Raw genomic sequence first — 22,881 nt, forward strand, 5'->3', positions numbered from 1 at the left:
CCACAGCGGCAAAACGGCATCAGCTGAATTTTCATTTCATTTTCACGAACACGCAATGTTTTTCAGCCTTTACGCATTTTATCTTAATGTCCATTTGTCGACATTACCGCATCGCTGGCCGTGTGTTTAATTGCAGCGTCATCAATCAAGCAACCATGTCCGATAGTGTCCTCCACTCACTCACTTTGTTGCACTCGGTTATCCATGGCTTTTCTTTTTGCAGCATAGACTTTCCGCTACCGGCATTCATCCCGGCTGACCAACTTGCTGACCATAAAACTGCGCGATGCACTTGGCTAATTTGCACATTACATTTTTAATTTTATATTTATTTTTCTTTATTTTGTGATGTTTGTGTTCCGGTCCGGTAGTAAAATATTACTTCGCCCTGCAGTCTGTTCAGAGCTGAGCTTGCATTTTGGAATAGTCACAAGCTCTTGGCATATTTATTCGAATGCATAAAAGCATTGACATTGAAAATAATCAGGTTTGCCTTTTAAGTTCACATTTAAGTTTAATATTCAAAATACATGCCGTATAAGTTATAATTATGCATTCCTACGCCTCTTATTCTTGTCCGATGAAAACTCTTCGCTCAAAGCAATTCCGGTTTTTAATTAAGTCTGTTGGCTTAAAATTTGTAAAGTACCCGCAGATGATTTACATATCACATTTTTAGAAAAATTATACCGCGCAAACATTTCATTAAAATTTGAGAAAAAATACTACACCATTAAAAAATTTAAGATTAAAACACAATATTATAACGAAAATAATAGTTCTAAACACTATATTTGTTTCAAATGGAGAGTCAATAAAATTTAAAAAGTTATAAACAGATTAATATACGGTTAATAACAAATAAATTTCGGTATTGTTTGAAGATTTTAAATTTTTATTTGAATTGAGCGCTCAGTTATTTTGAACCAGTTTTTTTTGGAACTAGTAAAGAGAAGCCAGACGTATGGAAAAAACTGAAAGCTTAAATAAAAGTTAACATGGTTACGGACGTTAACAGAAAAGCTTGTGGCTTAAACTTTGTAAGTTTCACAGATACCCAGTCATAAATAAAATAAAATGAAGCATAGTTTCAAGGAATAATCATTGGCGAGAAAATTGTCACACCATTTAAATTGCACTTAAAGATGCAATGTTTAAAATAAAAACCATTCAACTGGTGTAATAATAATTATATTTCGTCTTTAATTAATTTATTTGTACAATTCTATAGCTAGATTTCAATACATTTACATAGATCCTATGCTCTGCACGCCTAAATCAACGATTTATTTTCATAACTGATGGGGTTTTAAAGTTTCTTTTTGTGCAGTCAAATCTTGGCTACATCCAGGGAAAGTAGCTCAACTCGAAAATGGGATTTTAGATACAGACTAGAAGAACTAAGTGACGAACATTAAACTAGGCATAGGTAGCGCCATTCATTAATCGTAAGGTCTAGAACATATGTATGTTGTTGTGTCAACAAATAAATATTTACAATGAAAGAAACTCCCGGGGTATTCGAAATGGAAAATTAACAATAAAATACAAATAATACTGCTCGACAAGCACGTCGCAAGGAAGTTGAATTTCGAAGGATATACAAATAGACTAATAGAGAGATGTGTGGGCGGTGGATGAGTTGTGGATGGAGTGGTTGAGATGCACAGTGAGTTGGTGGCGCTTGGATCAGTAAGGAGGGGGTGGTTCAGTCAGCGTCATATTTCGCACTCGAACTCCGAGATCCGGTGGTTGAAGTACACCACTCCGTGCTCGAGATCCTCGCTGAACCCGCTCACGTCCATGTAATCCGAGGCCGCCGAGTCGTCGTCCACCCACTTATGCAGTGACCTGGTTATCTCCAATCGCGACTGGGCGAACGAGGGTCGCATGTGCGGCTCCTTGTGCCAGCAGCGGGACATCAGGTTGTAGAACTCGTGTCGGCTCTCCTTGGGCAGATCGGGCCTCAGACCCTGCGGCACCCGGCGGATGACCTCGCGTCCCGTCAACTGCGAGTACGGCGTGGAGCCTAAAATTTGGTTATAAAGAATTAAAATTATTGATTCCTAATTAAGCTTAAGGCGTTTAGATCAGAACAAAAGAAAACCCACTATTATTATTATCATTTTATACTAAACATAAATATATAAATGTGTTTTTAAATAGTTAAGAAAACAACGTCTAACAGAATATGCTCATTAAAAGATCGTAAATCGATACTTTAATAAACTGCACTTCATAGAAAATATCAGGTTCTTTCAAAGAATAATGCTAACATAAAACACTAATAGCATTTTAGTTTGAATTGATGACTGATCAGGCTGGTGTTTAATAGTCTACATATTAATAGCTCAATGTAAACGTTATTGCTGTCTAAATACCCCATTTAGATCTCGATATAACAACTTCAAAGGCGAAGTCGTGTTGCTGCGAATTAATGACACACCTAACTTTCAGGTATTGTTTAAACTTAAATTGGATGTTAGAAGCCCATCTCTTTCTCAACTCATACACGGATTCGAAAACCTACCCAGAGTGGCGATCTCCCAGAGGACGATGCCAAAGGCCCAGATATCCGTTTCGGTGGTGAACATGTGGTATTGCAGGCTCTCCGGCGCCATCCATCTGATGGGCAGTGCGTGCCGCTTGCCAATGGTGTCGTGGCCATGGCGCGACTTCTTCTCCCCGTGCGGATGATCCTTGGAGCAGTGGCCTTGGCCCTGACCCTGGCCAAAGGTGTGCTGCCAGTGCTGCAGGATGTATCTGCTGCCAAAGTCGAACTTGAACTTGTGCGCATTGTGGCGCATCAGATCATTCGCCGCATTCTTCTCCTGCTCCTTGCGCAATCGCTCAGCGTCCAGATCGATGGACATGCCAAAGTCACAGATCTTGCACATGCCATTGTGATCGAGAAGCACATTGCGAGCGGCCAGATCTCGATGAACAATCTAGGTTGGTTATGAGTTAGTTAATATAGGTTTAATTGTTTATATCTTTCATTTGCTTACCCTTCGTCCCGCGATGTACTCCATTCCACAGGCTATGTCCAGGGCAAATCCTGCCAGGGTTCGTGGCGATAAGGGCGCCAGACTTCGACCACCTGGCACTGAGGCTGGCAATATGTTTGTGGCACTTCTAGCTGCTCTCAGAAGGGACAGCAGACGGCCCCTCATGGCGTACTCCATAATAAGCATGTGCGGTTCTACGGGTATATTAAATATTTAAATAACAATCTCCAGGTATAAACTTCTTTAAGTACTCACCACCTTCCACACAGGCACCCAGTAGGGTGACCACATTCTGATGGGATCCCAGCTTGCGCATGATATTCGCCTCGTCCTTGAGACTCACCTGCGCACTGCAGGCTCTGATAGTCTTAACGGCCACAATTCTAGTGGCTCCGAAATGACCACTCAGATCGTCGGCCTCCGCCTTCCACACCTGACCAAAGTTTCCCTCGCCCAGGAGGCTCTTCAGCCTGATATTGCTGCGCTCGAACTCCTGGAACTCGCTGGCCAAGGATGTCTTATCATCGTTGTTGCCGTATCTATTGTGGTTCGCATCCCGCTGGGATGCCTGTGACATGGGCATGGCCTGGTGGTGCTGATGGCTCGGATGGTTCTGATGATGCTGCATGTGCTGGTGGTGCGGGTGATCCACCTCGTCTTCATCGTCATCGACCTGGTACTTGGAGTCCACCTTCTTCACCGGACTTATGGGCTGCTGGTCCGTGATGCACACATCGAATACCTCGCTCTGTTTCGCCCGTCGTCGAATCACAAAATTCCGCACAAGATAGAGGATGATTGCAGCTAGTGGTATCACTCCCACTGCTACCAAAACTAACGTGACCAGATTCATGCGTCGCATCTCCATATTCAGATCCCTTTCATTTGCAATCACCGTGGAACTGATGTCCGCAGGAGACGCTGATGAAGATGACTCCACAATGCCGATGTAGACCTCATTCGAAGGTGCAGTCACCGGCGGCGGTGCAGTGGTTGTGGTGCTCGTAGTGGTACTGGTGCTGGTGGGTCGCGGGTGCACAGTGGATCTTATGGAGGTCAGGACTGTGGTGCGCAGGATCTTTGGACTGGAATCGGTGGTGTGGGAGGGTTGAGTCTGGGTGCGTGGAGTGACCCCGCAATCGGAGGTGTTGTTGCAGAATACAATCAAGTTGTTCGCATCATCGATGTTTATCTCCCGGGTTAAAGCAGGTCCCAAGGCTCGAATGAGTTCCTTGTCCTTTTCAATGATGGAGTTCGCTTTCGTTGTGGTGGGCATGGCAGTGGTTGAAGTACTGCTCGTTGTGGTGGTGCTGGGGGTGGTGCTAGTCGTTGTGGTAGTTGTACTTGTTGTGGATAGTGGTGCTGTGGTGGTTGTTCTTCTTGTGGTGCTGGGCACTGGTGTTGTTGTGGTTGTACTTGTGCTTGTTGTTGTGCGAGGTCTCTCCGTTGTTGTGGTTGTGCTTGTCGTTGTGGTTAATTCCTCAGTGGGAAGAGCTTCCGTCTGAGCCACTGTGGTTTCCTCCTCGGCACTTAACACGGTGATGATCAGTGGTGTTGAGGATGACGGCAATACTTTTTGCACCAACCTACGCACCACCGGCTTGGCCACATCCGATTCCGTTTGCTTGAAATCCTGACTGGAATCTGCTAGTCCAGCGGTGGGTCTTCCCGAACCCACGTACCTGGTTCGACTCACCGGTGGGGCAGGTGGTGCTGCAGCGCGTGGTGGTGCAGCTGCCGCCACCAGTCCCCTTTCCCTCATATGGTACTTGTATTTACTGCGACTTCGCTCCACAGGTGTCAGTGGTCTTCGGGTGGACGCAGTGGGTCTGGTGGAGCTCACTGGCGCAGGAGTGGTGCTAGTTGTGGTTACGGTAGGTGCAGTGCTCTGAGCCACTGAAACCTCCAGCACGCGAGGATGATCGTCATCGCCCTCGGCCGCTTTAATTGTCAAACCACCTGGGCGAATGGGTGGCAATTTGGCTCCAAAGTAGACATATGGCTTTAGCTCATCTTCCTCATCGTCCTCAACATCCTCCTCCATGGAGTTGGTTTTGCTGGGTATTCCCTTGCCCATCACTGCGGACTTAGTGCCATCTGCAATGTGGTTTAGGGTGGCATTCTGCTCTTTGGCCACCACAAAGAGTCCGTGTGAGGACTCGTCGCTGAAAAGGATCTCGTTGGTATCCCGATCTCCTGCAGGAGCAGCTGCCTTCAAAGTGGCGGAACCTTTGAGCACCACCGAACTATTGCCATTGGAGGGCATGGCCATGCGGGTGAAGTTGGCACATTGCCGCATGCAACTGGCGGTGGTGCGACGGGTAAAGTTCTTGGTGCAATTCCGGATGCACACGGATCTGGGATCACTGGGCGCCTTGGAGGTGCTCTCCACGGCCGCCGACGGAGAAATGGCACTCCGTCCGGTGGTGCCAATCCTGGTGCGGAAGCCACCTCGATGCAGAGCGGTGCGACGAGCAGCCAGCACATTCATCAGCTTCCTCTCACGATCCTGAGCCGAATTCAGTGGCGCAATCGAGGGTCGATTGGCACCCGAGGGCCTGTAAGTGGTGGGCTTATCACCAACCACATCTGTAAGCAGAGGAATGGATAAATATTTACTTAGATTGGCTGGCATATTTTTAAAGTGGCTTTACAGCTTACACGTTACAAAATAATTGAGTAGATTATATAAATACTTTGGATGCCAGAGATTTTCATCAAACGACAAACAACAATAGCAATATATTCACGAACTCTAGATTGATTGATATTAGCACAGGAAAATAACAATTAAATGTAAATTATAAAAAACAACTTTTAATTATGTCAACTACACTACCTTAGCTTAAAAGCCGACAAACTACCCTTTGAATCAATAAAACCAACAATTTTTAAAGACTTTAAACTGAAAATTCTTTCAAGCTGAACAGTAAATAAAAGAACACAACTTTCCAATAAAGTTGCGTGCTATAATCGACCCCGTTTCCTTATCAATTTTAATTGCAGTGTAGGCTGCCTGGAATTCTTGACGCCAGATCGTGACAAATATTGGAAAAACAAATCTCGAAATGGAAATTAAATGCGACTAAGGCAACGAGCACGAAACCCGTTTGGAATGCGAACTTTGCCTAGGGTAAGGCCGACTCGGCCACAATCATCATCGCCATCATCATCTGCGGTATTCACAGACAAACAGCATCTTTTGCCATCGGCGGCAAGATGAACATGTCGTGAAACAAGGCTGCTCTTTGGGCCATTAATCAGTTGGCCAATATGCTCCTTGCCCAACTGGTTCAGCGAATAACTACGATATTATACTGCAGTTTGCTCTAACTAGTTAATTAACTAATGGCCCCCGGTGGTTTCTATGTTCTATGTGCCTCTGGCCAGGCAGCTGGCCATTAAAAGCCCGAATTGGGCAATGGGCCTAAATCCATGCTGTTGTTGTTTTGACCCGCGGCATCGGGCAAAACAATTACAAGCGGGCTGCTTGCACAATTGTTTAATTTTCGCGTTGCCAAAATGGTAAGCAAAACAATGCCAGGCCAAATGCAAACGCAAACAAACACTGCTGCTTTTCACAAACATTTAGTTCATTGGCTGGCAGTTTAGGCCAAGGTTGCATTTCAGTTTCAGCCGTCTCAAGCGCGGCCAGGCGGCTAGAACAAGTTGCAAATGCCGCTTCCACCGCCGGCTGCCGCATTTCGGCCACTTTAGCCCCCTGGCCACCACCACTTCCCTCCGCCCCTACCTCGTTAGCCTAACAATTTGTCTTTGTTTTGGCCAAGTCGTTGTTCGTTTACCCGCTCCGCGTTTTCCACTCTTCGTTTGTCGCCTATTCTGCCGGATTGTTCAACACTGTGCAACCCATTTGGGCTTCTCGTCACGTCGCTGCAATGCCTTCAATGAAACGACAAGCAGCCGTCCGCTGCCATTTTGGCCACAGTCACCGACGGATCGGATCGGCTGCGCCTATCCGTTGGGGTATATGCTACCAAAAGGCATATTAACTGGGTGCCTCGATTGGAGCTCATCACAACTGATGTTATGTAGTTTACTCTGGATAATTATCTTCTTTGAGGAATAATCAATTGTGTAACAATCAGTGTTTGAATATTGCATCTAAAATACAAATATTGTATATAATTTATCCTTTTCTCCCAAGAAAAGAGTATCCACTTGACATGCTGACTCCGCCCCGCCAGACTTCTTTATTGTATTGGGAACTCCAGGCCATAGCCTGGCCAATACTTATCGGTTGGCCTGCGCGACTTCTTGGCATTAGCTATGCTGCCGTTGCCATCGTGGCCACTTGGCATGCGTTGTGGAATTTTAATTTGATTTTGGTCATATACACGATCTTTTCGGCTTCTACTGCGACTGCGAGCCAAGTTGAGCGAATCGGGCCAAAACCAATGGCCAACTAACCCAAGTCGGGCATCAGAAACAGTTCTCCCTCCCCATTTTGAAATTTCTGTTGTATCTTCGACAATTGGCAAAGTGTTATTGTGAGGGTACAGAAATTAACTGCGTAATCGGTTTGGGAATTCTAAGCTGACTGTTTACCTAACTTTCGGCGAGCTGCTTACATAATGGCCGAAAATTGTGCAGCATTTTGGCAGGTGATTAATCTTCAGCTCCGCTGAGAACAAAGCGGCCATCAAACGGATGCGGCGGCGTGACTAATGCCACCATTAGCTTCTACATTTTTGCGAAATTCGCCATCGAACTCTGGCCCCATCTTTGTACAACAAACAAAAACTACAATGGAGAAGACCCCGCCCGGTTCGACGGGCGATTCTGGTCGAAAAAAGCCAAGTTTATTTGGCAGCTAATGAGTCTTCGCCGCCAGCCGCACAATGCCCATCAAGGCTAATTCCACTCCTCCCCGCCCAATAATTGCACAGATGCTACCCCAACCGAACCCACAATAAATATATATATACACTTGCAGAAAAGTAGATAAGTAGAAGTATCTAGAAGTAGAGACAAAATTCAGATATACTGCTTTGTACAAGACAAGTTGTGATCAACTAACACGCCCACTACAGTATTTATCTTTATAAATATATTAATTTAAAACTTATTTTAAGTGTTCGCTTTTCCTACAATCCCCTGGTAATTCTAGCAGTGTACGAAGTACAATTGAATTATAAAACGCCAAACTAAACCATAGATAGACAGTTGACTATGGGTTGTATATTAGCGCTTGAATGAATCGCATGTCTTGACTTTTGTTTAGAACTTTTAATTAAAAATGAATTACGGACACGAGTGGGCAGAGCGGCTGACAGACAGCTGACTTTGCAGCTTGTTATTCGTTTTTTATTCATTGCTAATTGACAAACGAACAAGTACACCGACACTCCAGAAAATAAAAATAAACTTCGCAAACACACAGATACCACGATACTCAATCGCTCACGCAATGCAGTTGATCGCGCTGACAGCTGTGTTTGATTCGATTGTCTAAACTTATTTAATGGTGTCACATTCGGAATTATGAAATACCATTCAATGAGCGGAAAATTCATAATCACATAAGTACATATGAGCGACTATGGGGCTATGACACAAATGTCAATCATACGCACCGTTGCACAGGCCGCCAAAGCGAAATTACAGCCTGCCAAATTGACAAAAAATTTGGAAATTTCCGAACGATCGCAGCCATGACACACAGACCGAGTATTCAAGAATAATTCGAATAATCAAGAATAAAAAAGTTCTAATATCAAGAACCAAAATTAAGGAATATATAATTAAAATATATTAAAATATTTTGTATATAGTAATTAGCTACAGAATTATACCTTAAGGTCTCATTAAATGTGATTTATTATTGAATTGCTGTGAAGTCAGCGGAAATAGTTTTTAAGGGAATTAATAAAACCTGAATTAAGTAACTACTTGTACAACGAAGGTCAGAATAACTTCGAAATTCAATGCAATTTAATTCGCACAGAAAATATACGGTACGTTTTTATATTATTAAAGTAGTATTAAAGCTTAATATGATTCACCATTGTAGAGGAACCGATTAATATTTAATATATAAAATATATTCCTTAATAAACAAAATTATTAATTTATAATTACTTAGCCAAATATACTAAAGTCCCGCTCCATATTTGTTAACGCCAACGTGTTCATTGGAAAAGACTTACACTTTCTGACCTTGACTCATCGCTTTCTGACTAATTTTATATGTTTCCTGGCCAGCAAATGAAAGCGATTCAAACAGCAGATGCAAATTCAATCGTAAATGCTGAAAACTTTCTTCAATTCACAGAAACTTAACTTCACTTTTGCTTTCTGGCCTTTAGCCTGGTATTTGTGCTTGTATTTACACAACTTGCTGCATTCGAGACCCACACACTGAGGCACTCAAAACAGCTCACACCGATACGAAAGTCAGTTCATAAATACAATTTTTAAATGCCGCCTTGGCAGAAACAAAAAAAACTTTCTCCGCTTTCGTTGCAATTTTCTGCAGCTCTGTCCCTGTTATTTTCCCAACTTTTTTTAGCTTCTCGCTTTCGTTTGCAGCGTGCAGTATTTGCTGCACCCTATCCATCCTGTCCCACGTTCATGGCTAAAACGTGTTTGCTTATTTCGGATATATTTTTGGCTTTTCGATTTTTTGACTCACTGCGCTGCAGACATGCAAGACATGTTTTTTTCGTTTTTTTATTTTTAGTGGGATCGCCAATCGAAAGCATTTCTAATGTGAAATCGAAGCGTGCAACGCGAAAAAAGCAGCAAATGCCGCATAGCTCCTTAACCATAACGGGGAATTCCGTTTTCTCGGGGGTGTAGTCACCATTGCTGGACTTTGAAAATCCCAAACGAAAAGCTGTTTTTCAGTTGCCTTATAGGAAAACTCCAACCAACTCGTTAAATGAACATTAATCAAAAAGTTTCTTAGGGCCTACACTTAAATGCAAAAAAAAAATAGAAAGAAGCGAAAAACGAATTTTGTTTATTAGATCTAAACAAAAATAAATGTAATAACATCGCTAAAAATTTTATTAAAATTAAAAAACAAAGAAAAACTTATAAAGTCCCCTTTATCATAATCATAAAAAATAAATATTAATTTAAGCTTAAGCTACTGGCAAACTCACATATACTCCTGCTCTAATAAATTTCTTTACTTGTTTAAGTGAAAGCAGGATGTTGTAATATATACTTATTACTTTATAAATATAATATATATTTATATAAACACCAGCATAAGCAAACGGATATTTATGCCCGCGGGACTCATAAATCCACAACGAGTCCAGTTCAAAGTTGTCCGGTTCGACATTTTGGCCAAAGAAGGAGCCATCGCGGCCAGCCAACTCTTGTGGGTGCTAAAAAGTGCAGCCAATGTAGTCAATGCAGCGAATTGCAGTCAAATGCAGGAAGTGCAGCTGCCAGCGACGACGTGAGAAAGCCAAAAGAAATGGCAAAGGTACTCGCACCGGGCCAAAACGAAGAAATGCAAGCCAAAATGCATCGCGTATATCAATGCGGAAATGGAGCTGAATGTGAAGCTAAAGTTGTCGTGAAATGCCGCTAAATGAATCGTTTTGGCGTTGCTTTGGCTATGGCTTATTGCCTTCTGCGCCTTTTTTTGGCTTGCTTGGCTTCCTGGTTTTTGGGCTTTAACCCTTGGCTGCCCTAACTGCCTTGACAGACTGCCGACACCCAAACTGAAAAATGCTCGGTCTGACCTTTTAATTGCGCAATTACGGCGCAGCGAGCGATTTCCACTTTAGTTTCCCATTTAAAAAGCCCCATATGTTAAATGGCCAACAATACGACCTGCAACGTTGGATAATTACAAAGTTTTGTTGTTCATGATTTGTTAGGATTTTTTTATATCGCTGTTTTGTTTTTTTTTTTTTTTGTACGATGGCTTCCGTTTTTTTGTTTGGCTTAGCGAATTCAGCAAATGTTTTCAATACCCCACGTTGCTGTGCATTGAGGCGTTGCAAATGGCCGTAGAGTGGGCGCGGCACATGTTCATCACTTTGTTCATCAGTCGCATCCAAGTATTTACGCAACGTAGGCTACTACGACTTTTGCACCACCCCCTATCATTAGCTTTTGGCCGCTTTCTTTTGTCCCACGGATTTTAATTAAGTCCCCGGTAAATCATCGCAGTTGCGTAACCCTTTTCCCCAAACTTTTGGGTCACCACCAGTTTTATTATTAATCACGCACACGATACGAAAAAAACCAAATACATAAGAAAGCGAAAGACAAAAGCCAAGGAAATTAACAAAATTATGGACCTGAGACCTGGGAAAGGTTCAACAAACTACCACGCTGGCCACATTTTTCGCAACGAAAGCTAATGAAAAAGAAATTATAAACATTTTATATAAAAATAAGGCAAAAACACACTAAATTGAAATTCGCCGTGGCCACCGAAACACAAATTGCGCGCTTTATTTCCTTTTCCTAGCCGAACTTACAAAAAAAAAATAAAAAAATAACCACCAACCACAAAGTTACCAACTCCGAATGCGAATTTGGGTCTTCAAATTAAATTCAATTGAAAGGCAAAAACCATGCGAAATTAATGTAAATATCCAGGAAATAAAAAAGTAAATACTTCGCTTAACAATTTAAATCATTTTTGGCCAATTGTATAACATGATTTGAATATATTTGCATTTCATTTCGCCTTAGCAATTATTATAAATTCGAAAATTGAGGATCTTAGATTAGCCTAATCATATAAGGGGATTCACTATGGCCAATTTATGATTAAAAGACCAATAAAATTATTAAGCAATAGTTACTGTCTAAAAACTAAAAAAAATGGTTGGAATACTCATATTAACTCACACTTCACATTTTCAATGTTTGTTATTTTAGTTCTCTACCTTGTTGATTTTTATTCAACGTTTTCCCCGCAGAAAACCTTACATAATTTAAAATAAATATGTAAATAATTCTTGGCCTTGCCATCCGGCTCAACTGAACCCTACACTCCATCGATTAGTTCCGTGACGAAGATCTATTTTAAATGAATCGATATCTGTGTGTTCGCCGTGCTGTTTGCACATGTGAGCTTCGAGCCGATGGAACAATAAACAGAGCAAATGTTTTGATTGAATATTTGTTATAACATATTGGGAGCAGAGACTGAGGTAAACCCAAAACCCGAATCAGAGCAGAGTACGTAATACGGTAGTGGGTAACGTGAAAGGGCTAAATATTTGAGCAGTTGCAGTGGCTTTTACCTCTGGCAAACAATGATTATTCCACTGCCTCTTTCTCTCCGTAGTTTTCCCATTTTTTATTCGTTCCCACATTGATGCACGCCCTCATATTGCGTATACGCCCGGGCTTAGACCGAGTTTGGATACCCAGCTGCATCTGTAGACCTGGCCCGAATGCACTTGGCTGGCTGACTGGTTGGCTGACTCTCTGTTGACTTTTCAGATTTGCTCTTTGGGCTCCGCTTCTTCAAAACTTGAAGCTTCACTACGCCTGCTAAACGAGTGGCATTACGCAATGGACGCACATGAGGTCTCAGACCACCAAAAAAAAAAAAAAAAAGCAAATAAAGGCAAAAAGAAACAGGTAAACGTAATGAGCACAAATTTTTTTTTAAACCGAGCCCGAGACACACCAATATTGATATTTTTGGCCAAGTATCTCGAGTGTTCAAGTGGCCAGCAAACGACACCTACTACCCGCCAGTTCAACGCCGAAAAATTGCATTTCGTAAGCGAGTGGCCAAATGGAAAAGACCAAAAAGTGAACCCCGAAATTATGCCCATTCATCGGGCATAAATTAAGCATAATCAAAATGCATTAACATTTGTTTAGTTAGCTTTGGGCCGCAATAAAAAATCGGAGTAGTCTCTAGCCAAACAAAGAGTTCATGAATAAAGATGCGGACAACATTTTTGCTTTAAGTGTTTTCATTTTTTTCGCTTCGAAATCTCGGAATCTTGGAACTCTAGGCCTAACACTTTGTTCCAATAAAAAAGACACTTATGTCGTCCATTGAATTCACATTTATATGCGAAACACAATTTCCATTTCGATTTTTCGACACCCACGCCGTGAAGAATTCGAGAAACCAACAAGTCCAATCTTAATTGTTTATGAAAACACTTAATTGAAATAACAATTACTGTTTACATTTATGAGTATCCGAGGGGCAGCCATGGACAAAAGAGCCGGTCTAATCAATCCACTGGCCGCCGATCACTTGCAGCCTTTTTAAAAAGCGTTTTATGAAAGGCTAAAGTTATCTTCACCTCGACATTTGCCCTTGCAGAACCGTTTCATATTATTTTTTCAACGGTTGCAACTCAATAGGGCATCAAATTTTGTGGGCCTATCTTTGCGGTGGCATCTTGATTTAATAAACTCGAGTGGAGTGCAAAGGGTCACATTTCTGGTTGGGTACCTTCTAAAATTTATTAATTACTCTGCAGTATTTACCAATATTTATTAAAGTGATTGATTATTAACGTAGAAAAATTATTTATTTATGAATTGATTCAGGAAGGCCGTGGTTTCAATGTAGTTTGTTTTTATATTTAATTAAGCTTTGAATTACATATTAACAATGTACTTTCCCAATGTAGCATTGATTACTATGATGTTACTATATGGTAAATCTTTTAAAAAACGCAAAAATGTACATAAAAAGTTAAGAGGTCTCATTAAAACTAAAATTATATGCACAATACTCTTTTTATGTGTCCAAAGCAAAGACATACAATTGAAAGCAAGCAAACGGTGCCAGAAACCAATTCCTTTCTGTCTCATAACAACATCAAGTTGGTTGACAAGCACTTCTGGCTTTCAAAATGCAAAAGATTGGCCAATGCCAGAGCAAAAGTGGCCTGCAGTTAGAGCCTTCTTCGCTTCTTCGGCCACATTCGTTGGCCGGGCCAATTGTTTTTTCAGCTTTTAGCCAGTTTCCACTCGAATGTTGCAGCGTCTACGGCGATTGTTGTTTCGTCTGCTGGCAGTTGGTCAATAATTGGCATAGATTTATTTTGGCTAGTTGGCAATTTTTTTGTTTTGCCCGAATGTGAGTGTGTGAGTGTAAGTGCGAGTGTGTGTTCGTACGTATGTGTATATTACTGGCTAGAAAACTTACCCACATCGCCGGGGCTGAAAATTTCCGCTGAATTTCGGCTTTCGCCGTCGCTGGCGGTCGCATTCAACTGCAGTTGAAGTTGAAGTTGCTGCTGCTGCTGCTGCTGTTGCAGTTGCAGTTGCACAGGCGGCTCTCTAATTGCACCATTAGTTGCATTCGTCTGCGTTTCACTCAATGTTGCCGCTGCCGCTGCCACTACCGCCTCAGCCAACAACAATGCCACCAGCAACAGCAACAGTAACCAGCAACTGCAAAATGATTCATTGCCTCGATGGATTTTCATCAACGACATCGTAACCGAAGCATATACCAAATAACGTAAAAACAAAAACAAAAAATATAAACAAAAGTACTAAAATTATAGTTGCTGCTCTGGCTGTGCTGCTTTGGCCAATTGTTTTCTCTGCTGATTTTCTATCTGGTTTTCTATTGTTCGTTTTCACACAAAGCGACCGACCGACACACACACACACGTACACGCGGATTTTCCACTTTTCCACAATTGTTTTGTAGAATGAAGCTGCGTCTTCTGTTTGGTTACTGTGGCTCCTCTTTCTCTGCCCCAAGTGGATGTTGCTGCTGCTGTTGCGTGCAATAATTCAAGTCGTGCTGTCGACTTATCTGTGCTGCGGCTTTGGGAAATCGTACGCCTGCCTTTTGCTGCAAATGTCGGAAGAGAGATCGGAGTGCATTAGTGAAATGTTGCTGATTGGTACACAAATAGTCTGGGTAAATGCGGCGAAAATCATTGGGAGCGCAAATGCACTTTAAAGGAGGGGAACTAAACTGGTTTAAGCCAAGTGTACATTGCGTTTGGGTACACTGTTTGGGCTCTTATTTAGGGCAATCTGAACAATGAAATTCATAATTGGTCAATTGGCCATTATATTACAGTTAAATGTTTTTTTTTTTTGTCAGAAAAGGTATTATCTTATTAGCCAAGACCAATTTGGTGTAAGTAAGACATAAATTAAAGCACACAAATACCTAAGCAAACTCATTAATGCTTTGCTCAACCCTGCACAAACCAATAAGGTATCAAAATTGTTGCCACTGTCAAATGCGCCATTCAAGCCATAAGTTTGGCAGTCCAGAAGCAGCTTAACCAACAAATTATGACACTTAGGACACTAGCCCGCTCTAAGGTCCCTCCCCACATTGTAGCCGCCATAAAGTCGTAAAAAATATACCAGTGACTTGGCCATCGCATGGGCAAACATCAATTATAATTCGCGGTAAGTAAGAGTGATAACTGAGGTCGGGCTCACCGATCAGCTACACCGCCTGCGGTTCAATAAAAATCCCAATGCCCAAAGCCCAAAGCTAAAGCCGAAGCCACATCACGCATACGCCCTGTTGTACGCGGGACTTGTCAGTTTCGTTAGCCATTAAACCATAAGTAACTATGAATTTTTATGGCAATGTGTGTCATTGCCTGGCGAGGAATCAATTAAAAATGTGTTCGAGAGGCCTTTTTGGCGAGGCTTGCGCAAAATTACGTTGACAATTTCACTCGATTTGGTATGCGGCATAAACTGCCATTCAACTCCAGCGAATACAAGAAGCCTTCATGCCTGGGTGCGGCATTGCTTTGCGTAATTTTTGGCTTAAACAAAAAAAACAAGAAGCTCAAGACTTTAAGGGCCGGATGATGAGTCCACATTTTGACCCTCACTTAAGTTTTGATTCTTTGTTATGCTGATGAATTATATTGTGGAGAACGAGACAAAGCTACACATAACATTTCTATTTTTTGAAAAACCTTTCTAGTAGACGGCCAAAGCAGATGGGCGAAAGTTCAACGCTCGTTGGCCAACAAGAAATAATCATAAGCTTCTTTCTTGGCCATCGGCAGTTCCCATGATTAATTGAGCCAAGCAGGATGTCATATAAGAAAAGCCGAAAAGAAAGAGATTTGCATGATGATCATGGTGTTGAGCACAAAGAACAGAACCATGATAGCCTTTTTTTTTAAATTATATGTTTTTAGTAATTTGGATATAATTCGAAAAAGATTTTTTTTGTACCTGCCGCAAAGCTTTGCTCATTAAGTTCGCTCCCAGTTTAATTATAAGAAATGCCATTGACTCGCTCGTTCGCGCTGGTTTTTATATGATTATATATATATTTTTTGTTAATTTGTTATAACATCAGCGTTCTAAACTTAACTGCCAAAGCGCGCAATACGTTTACAAAGAAGTGAGCTAACGACATGAAGGTGTTTAGACCTAAAGATACTCATTAATAAAAACACCACATTAAAGTTAGATTTGTTGCCCCAGAATATAAAATCTTTTTACGTGGAAATCTTTCAAAACATTTGTTAAAAAACCAGTAATACCCATTCCTACTCATTTCTTGCTCATACGTGTACCCTCATTTTTAATTGCCAAAAAATCAGCTTAGAATCATATTTTGTATTTGTCATGTTGACTCTCGAATTCAATCAACGTCTCCACAATGAGAGGAAATATTTTGTGGAGTGGCTTACAATTGGATGAGTTTTGAAGTGTTTCTCGGGCTGTTTGTTTGATTCCTTCGATGATTGATAAAGTGCGCAGTCGCGAAATCAAAGGGGATTTGAACCTAGCGTGCGAAAGAATTTCTGTTCGGTATAGAATAGATACAAAGATTGAATTCCCCATCTCAGAAAACGCCCACACAAGCGATCGTGCGATGCTGCGGCTGTGTTTTTAGCCATTTTTCTATACTATTGCGGCGAACAATGGGTTAAACTTGGCCACAGCTGATTAAACATGCAAATTGGCGTTGGGAAATCGTGGACGAGCAAAGACACGACACGGCCAGTTAAAAATGTTTATCAATCCGCCGATTTTATCAGCCAGGAGCGATCTGCGGATCGCATAAACAACTCGTAAAACAAAACATCGCGGGCAAAGTAAATGCAAATTTGATTGCCAGTTTCTGTTGCAATCACTCAACTCGAGTGCAACCGAAGAGGAGCTTAGCAATCGGTTAGATGGATAACTTCTTAAGCTCGTAGAAGCACGGAAATGGGTTTAAAAATAATATAGTGTGTTATCTCAAGCAGTGTGGTATATTTATTTTATGAACAATAGTTTATATATTTCCTAAGAATGCTAAATTGACTAAGAAGCAAGGTCTTTCCCACATTAATTGTTCAATATGCTGATTAACAGACGGCGCTTAGGAAGTATCAATTTATTTCTGGAATGCCGCATCTCATCCATAATTAAAGTGGTTAGTAGAATAATTGAAAATCATATAACTGTAAGCTAATTATTTCGAGTAAGTACACACTTACAAAGGTCATCTTAACCCGTTTGAAGATTAACTTGTTAGAAAGTACATATATCAACAAACGTTTAAAATATTAAGAAATTAAGTCGAATACTGGAAATTCACATCAAAAATTCTTAGAAAAAATATAGAAATTAAGCTCATGAACTCATTAAAAATAAGACGCAAATTTGCTTAGTCTCGCTGAACATTTTGAGTATTTTGTCAACCATGAAGGTGAAGTCGTCTTCAAAAGATTTTAAAATCCAAGCCACGCATGACAAAATCGACAGCAGATGTCGTCAACTTCCTTTTGTGGGGGTAATGAAATAATTATGTAGAATAAATATTAAGTAACTAAAGCTTTTGGCGCTGTCTACATGCTGTTTGTATAACTACCGACAAATTTAATAATACAAATAATGCATAATTTAGTTATACTCATACAGTGGCACAGCATTCAGTTCCGAGTTTTAATCCGAGCTCGAGTCTGATTTCGATTTTGAGGCTGAGTCCGAGCGTGCAATAGAATAATTAACCCTGAACCCAGTAATATACTTATGGCGCTGCGAACTCACGTACGTAAGAATGCCCCATTGTTGTTGGCCCACTCACTATAATCATTTTGCCACACGGATTTTTACACGTCTGCTTCTCGGAACCGGGCAGAATCTAGAAATCCCTGCTATGTGCCAAAGTGCGCAAATATTTGTCAGCTATTTTCGGGTTTTTTAACGATACCTCATACCTCAGCTCTCACACATTGAGTGAGATTGGCTAATATCTTCGGCAAACTTCAAGCAATGGCCTCCCACTTGGAGCATTTCATCGAAATATATTTGCTTGTATCGTTTTTCCCCCAGGGTGCACATTTGGATAATTGGTAACATTCAATCCGCATCTCCGTTTGTGCAAGACATTTTAAAAAGCGCTGAAAACTAATGGGCTGCACTTAAAATCGCGTTAGGTGGGGGCAACCAACGGGGATACTCGTATACCTCTATATACAGAGCCATTTGATTGAAAATGACAGTTAACGTGCCGACGCAGTCATTAAAGCAAATTTGCAGTTTGCGGTCAGGCAATATAGAGTGTACGGATCGGATCAAATCGGATCGGGGGATATAGCTTTGAAATGGGGATAGAGATGGGAGACTTGCGTGTGTGGTTATGCAAAGGCTAAGGAAAGCGCAAGTGGCAGCCGATGGCTATGGAAAGTGTGTGTGATCAACTGAAAACGGCGTTTTTGAGTCAATTGCTGGTCGGGTTAGATAATCCGCCTTTGGCACACTAACCGCTATAACTGTTCGGGAGCAGCGCTTTCCAAATTGCAGGGTAACTATGCATTCGCAAGCGCGCATTGAAGTTTGTATGTAGCTAAAGTTTAGTAACCTTGTTCTTTAATATGTAATATATATCATTTTATTGTGCTATTTCATGACCATAAAATTAAGTACCATCTCATTTCAAGTGGGATCAAGTGGAACAGGGAGTGTTTGGCTGCACTTCCCACAAAGACTACAGTCTGCGCCCTCCTAAATTGCAATTTACTTATTCTTTTGTCAAGCTCAAGGCTTTCATTCGACTCTATTTGCCTTATATTGTGCACTTTTAAGGTGCCGCCTTTGGAGGCGCGTGGGCGGCTTGGAGTTAACACAATAGAGGTTGTAATGCAAGCTAATGGATATTGCAGATGGAAGAGATCGTGGGGGAACTGATACAGTGACCGATTTTGCTTGGAATTTCTAGACGCGCCCATGAGTCATCGAGTAGGAGTCTGTGCGGCGCGCAATTTGCAAAAGTGACCGAACCTAATGCAAAAATGCCCATAAAATTGTTTACGGCTGTAGACGGAAAAGTGCCCTGCATTTACTAATTAGAGCAAAGTACTGGGGCTGTTCCCCAGAATAGAAGCGTCTGGAACTGTACCTAAGTCCACACAGTGAGCACTCGGAATACTGCACCTATAGAGTTGAATATTCCCAAAAGCTGTGAAGTGATGTATATAACTTCAAAATGCCATTTTGCTTAGCTTAGTGTTACACAAATGTAAACTCATATTCCAAAATGTAAGGTCTTAAATTTTGGAGTTTTCTATACCCAGATTAAGTAAGCCATTTTCCGTATATGTATGTATGTATGTACATAGCTATCACTTCGCATACGTCTGACTGTGGTGAGTCATTAGGAGCTCTGCCGGCAGTTACAAAAGGCAAACAAACAGAAATCGAAAAATCACTGCACCACTGTTGCATAACGAAGACCCACAAGTGGCGACTAACTAGCAGCTTAATGCTCCATTGGCGGCACATTAGCGGCTCCGTTAGCATCCATTTCAAATGCATTTAGCTGGCGATGCACCGCTGCCGCGTCCGGTTACCAACTGGGTTCGATCTTCGATCCGCTTTGCCCCTTACCGCATACCCTGTACCGCCTTCACCGTCTCACATTTTACCGGTTAGCAGTCGACAGTTGGCAGTTGTGAGTTGTCAGCACAGACAGTCCGATCGGTGGCTTCTCTAGTAACCATAATTCGGTACGGATTGCCACCGTATTATGGTTATGGTTATGGTCAACTCTGCGGCCGGACAAACAACTTTTCAATTTGCACTCGAGCAAAATGTTCACACACTTTCGAGTTGGCCATTTGTGTTTGTCTCGCGTTTACACGATTTGTGATAAGTTTATTTTTAAATGTTAAACAAGCTGCCAACAATGCGGCGGGCAAAGTTCTACTTGTAAACTCCCTTTGGGACAAATAATATGTATTGTGAATTTGGGGGCGTGGTACCTCGGGCCAGCTCCTCCGATCTGTGGCGATCCCAGCTAATGAGCTCGACCCCTGGCCTTTTTTAATCCCCACATTAGCCACGCTCCACTTACTGCAACTCGCGGTGGCAGTTGGCAAATTAGAACGGCAAGGTGATGCCGTTTTGCCCCTGCAGATTGCCGGAGGTCAGCAGGAAAATATGGAAAAATGCAGGGGGGACATTAATAAATACTCATATGTATATATATTGGCTGCAGCAATACAAAAAAAAAAAACAGAACCAGCAAAATGCGAGATTAAACCTGTTTCGCGACAAGTGCGCCATGGTCCGCGACTGTCCATGTCCATTACAGTTAGAGACATGGCCACTAAATGCAGTCGCGGACTGAAAATACAGTGGTTGATGCTTATACATTGGTCGGAAAAACCGCAGGGCATTAAAAAAAAGTTAAAATCTTTAACAAAAAATAACGACAAATAGAGAATGAAAACAATGGCCTTAGCTGTCAACATTATCTATATTCTTTATTAGTTCTTGGTGAGCACTACGTTTTTGTTCTATGAACAACATGAAATAAATCTAACTATTTTATTGACCTCAAAATATTTTTCTTCAATCCTATATTATATTTAAAAACTCTATTTAAAGTGCCTAATGGTCGCTGAAAGTCTAGGTCTTAAATGATTTTTTTATCTTGGTCATTAAGTCAAATGTTTTGAGTTATCTTGGGAAATATTTTCATTGTACGTAACTTCCTCATTCTCTCAAAAAAAATTCTGAAAAAGTATGATAAATTTGGGAAAATCTATTCTCATAAATTAAACTAGAGAAGCTACTTTTAAAAAGAATTAATCGCTAGGAAAGTAATTAGACCTAAATAACATTGCTAAAACAGTTACATTGCTGAAATCTAAAAAGCGTGTAAAATAACCGTTTTCTTCGGCACCAGCTCTACAAAAATCTAGAAAAATCCCGAACCTTGACTAATAATTGCCGTTTAATTCTTGGAAATTCTGAAACCGATTTATTGACTTCTCATCCCACCGTATCCAGTGCAGTGCTAGTGCTGTAACAGTTGCTTTTGTTTGGAACCTTTTTTGTGGGCCCGGTTGCGGTCTGTTTTTGCTGGAGTTTCTTTTTTTTTTTTTTTGGTAAAGTTTTTATGTTTTTTCGAATTGCTCATTGATGTCTGTTTGCTTTTGGCTTTAGTTTCGGCTGTGGCACCGTTACACGCTGCCAGGCTGATTTTGCACTCTCCCGTTTTAAAGTTCAAAGGTGTCGTTGTACGGTGTTTGTACTATGATTTTGTGTCGTGAGAACCGAATTGCTAAGACAGTTTGCACCATGCAGATGGTCAGCTCTTAAGATACGGATTTGGTATGATTGCTGAGGGGTTTTTGGGGATTTTTGGGGTTTTTTTAAACTTACTTTAGCTGCCATTGGTGGAGGCGATACGCTGGTGCTCAGGTGCAAACGCATCTAGCAGATAGACTCATTTGTAGAGCTTTTCGGTGAGAGCGGGATGGCTATACTTCCCAAAATTTAAAGCGGAAGATACCGTAGATACTTTGTCATAAACTTCACTTATTGAGGTACAGATGCGTATCTTTCGGATTTCAGCAATGACAATGCACGGTTGCAATTAATTTCGCTTCAGACCAAATGATAATAAATACATTTCGCATTTCATTTTGGCTCGTTTTGCTTCATTTCGATTCATTCATTTATTTATGCATTTGACCCGCTTTGTGTGGCTTTGACAACAACAAATTGTGAAAACAACAATCGAAACGAGTTGCAACAATATATTTTGTACAACAAAAACGAAAAAAACACACGGCAAGTTGGCTTGTTTACTGGGAATTTTGCCCGTCGTTGGATTCTACGCAAAAAAACTTGTTGCCCGTCGTCTGGTTGTTTTGTTTATGATTTTCATTCTGCACTTGTCAACTTTTTAGTATTCTCTGAACACACGCACAATATCGACAAAACACACAGATGCACAGCTTTTTTTTTTTTGGTTAATACTCGTATTTTTATGAATTTCGTGCGTTTCTTCTGCTTTTCGGATTTTCGGTTTCGTTTCAGCACCCACAACGATTTTTTTTTTGTTTTTTTTTTTTTAGTTTGGCAAGCAGCGTGGAGTAGTTTCTCTATCTGCCTCTCGCTCGCACTCGTTCGGAGGCGGGGGGTGGTGGGCGTGGGGCGGTGAATCGCATGCGCGCGTATCGCGTATTCGAACTGTTGGCCTCAAGTTGCGCGAATCAACTGAGCGAAGGTGCGCGCTCGGATGAGCGAAGCTCCAAAGCGGAGCTTAAAGCGAAAGCCGAGCTTTTGCAGGTGAGCGAGACAGGTGCTCATCTAGCTTTGCACCACAGCGCCATCTGTCGGAGTTTTAGGGAAGCTAATACGGACACCGAACCGTTGGATATTTAAATGTTTAGTTTATTTAGAAAAGGGGATTGTCATATAATTTAAAGTTTAAAACTAACTTAGGTATAAATATAATTAGTTATTAAATAATGAATAATAGATAAATTTAAAGTTCAAGACTAGGTTCTTTTTAATAAAATGCATTTTCAGCTTATCACATCTGATAAACATTGAATAACTAGTATAGTTAAGTTAGAAATAAATATAGTACTTGTACCTTAATAATTGCTACCTGTTTAACATTTCCTCTCCATTGAACTTGTTTTTGCTGTTAATCACTACT

At 41.3% G+C, this 22,881-nt stretch overlaps 1 protein-coding gene across 1 annotated transcript; it reads right to left on the reverse strand.

The window, feature by feature from the left end:
• Positions 1 to 1,175: 1,175 nt before the first annotated feature.
• LOC6532986 lies at positions 1,176 to 22,440 on the reverse strand. The gene is made up of 6 exons (XM_002093685.3): positions 21,594 to 22,440; positions 14,134 to 14,793; positions 3,264 to 5,597; positions 3,009 to 3,202; positions 2,531 to 2,948; positions 1,176 to 2,029 (listed from the first exon to the last, which is right to left on the reverse strand). The coding sequence occupies exons 2-6, from the start codon at positions 14,423 to 14,425 to the stop codon at positions 1,719 to 1,721; spliced, it is 3,549 nt and encodes a 1,182-aa protein (XP_002093721.1). The 5' UTR covers positions 14,426 to 14,793; positions 21,594 to 22,440; the 3' UTR covers positions 1,176 to 1,718.
• Positions 22,441 to 22,881: the final 441 nt, after the last annotated feature.

Source organism: Drosophila yakuba, chromosome 3L (genome assembly GCF_016746365.2).
Source record: "Drosophila yakuba strain Tai18E2 chromosome 3L, Prin_Dyak_Tai18E2_2.1, whole genome shotgun sequence".
Classification (NCBI taxonomy): Eukaryota; Metazoa; Arthropoda; class Insecta; order Diptera; family Drosophilidae; genus Drosophila; species Drosophila yakuba.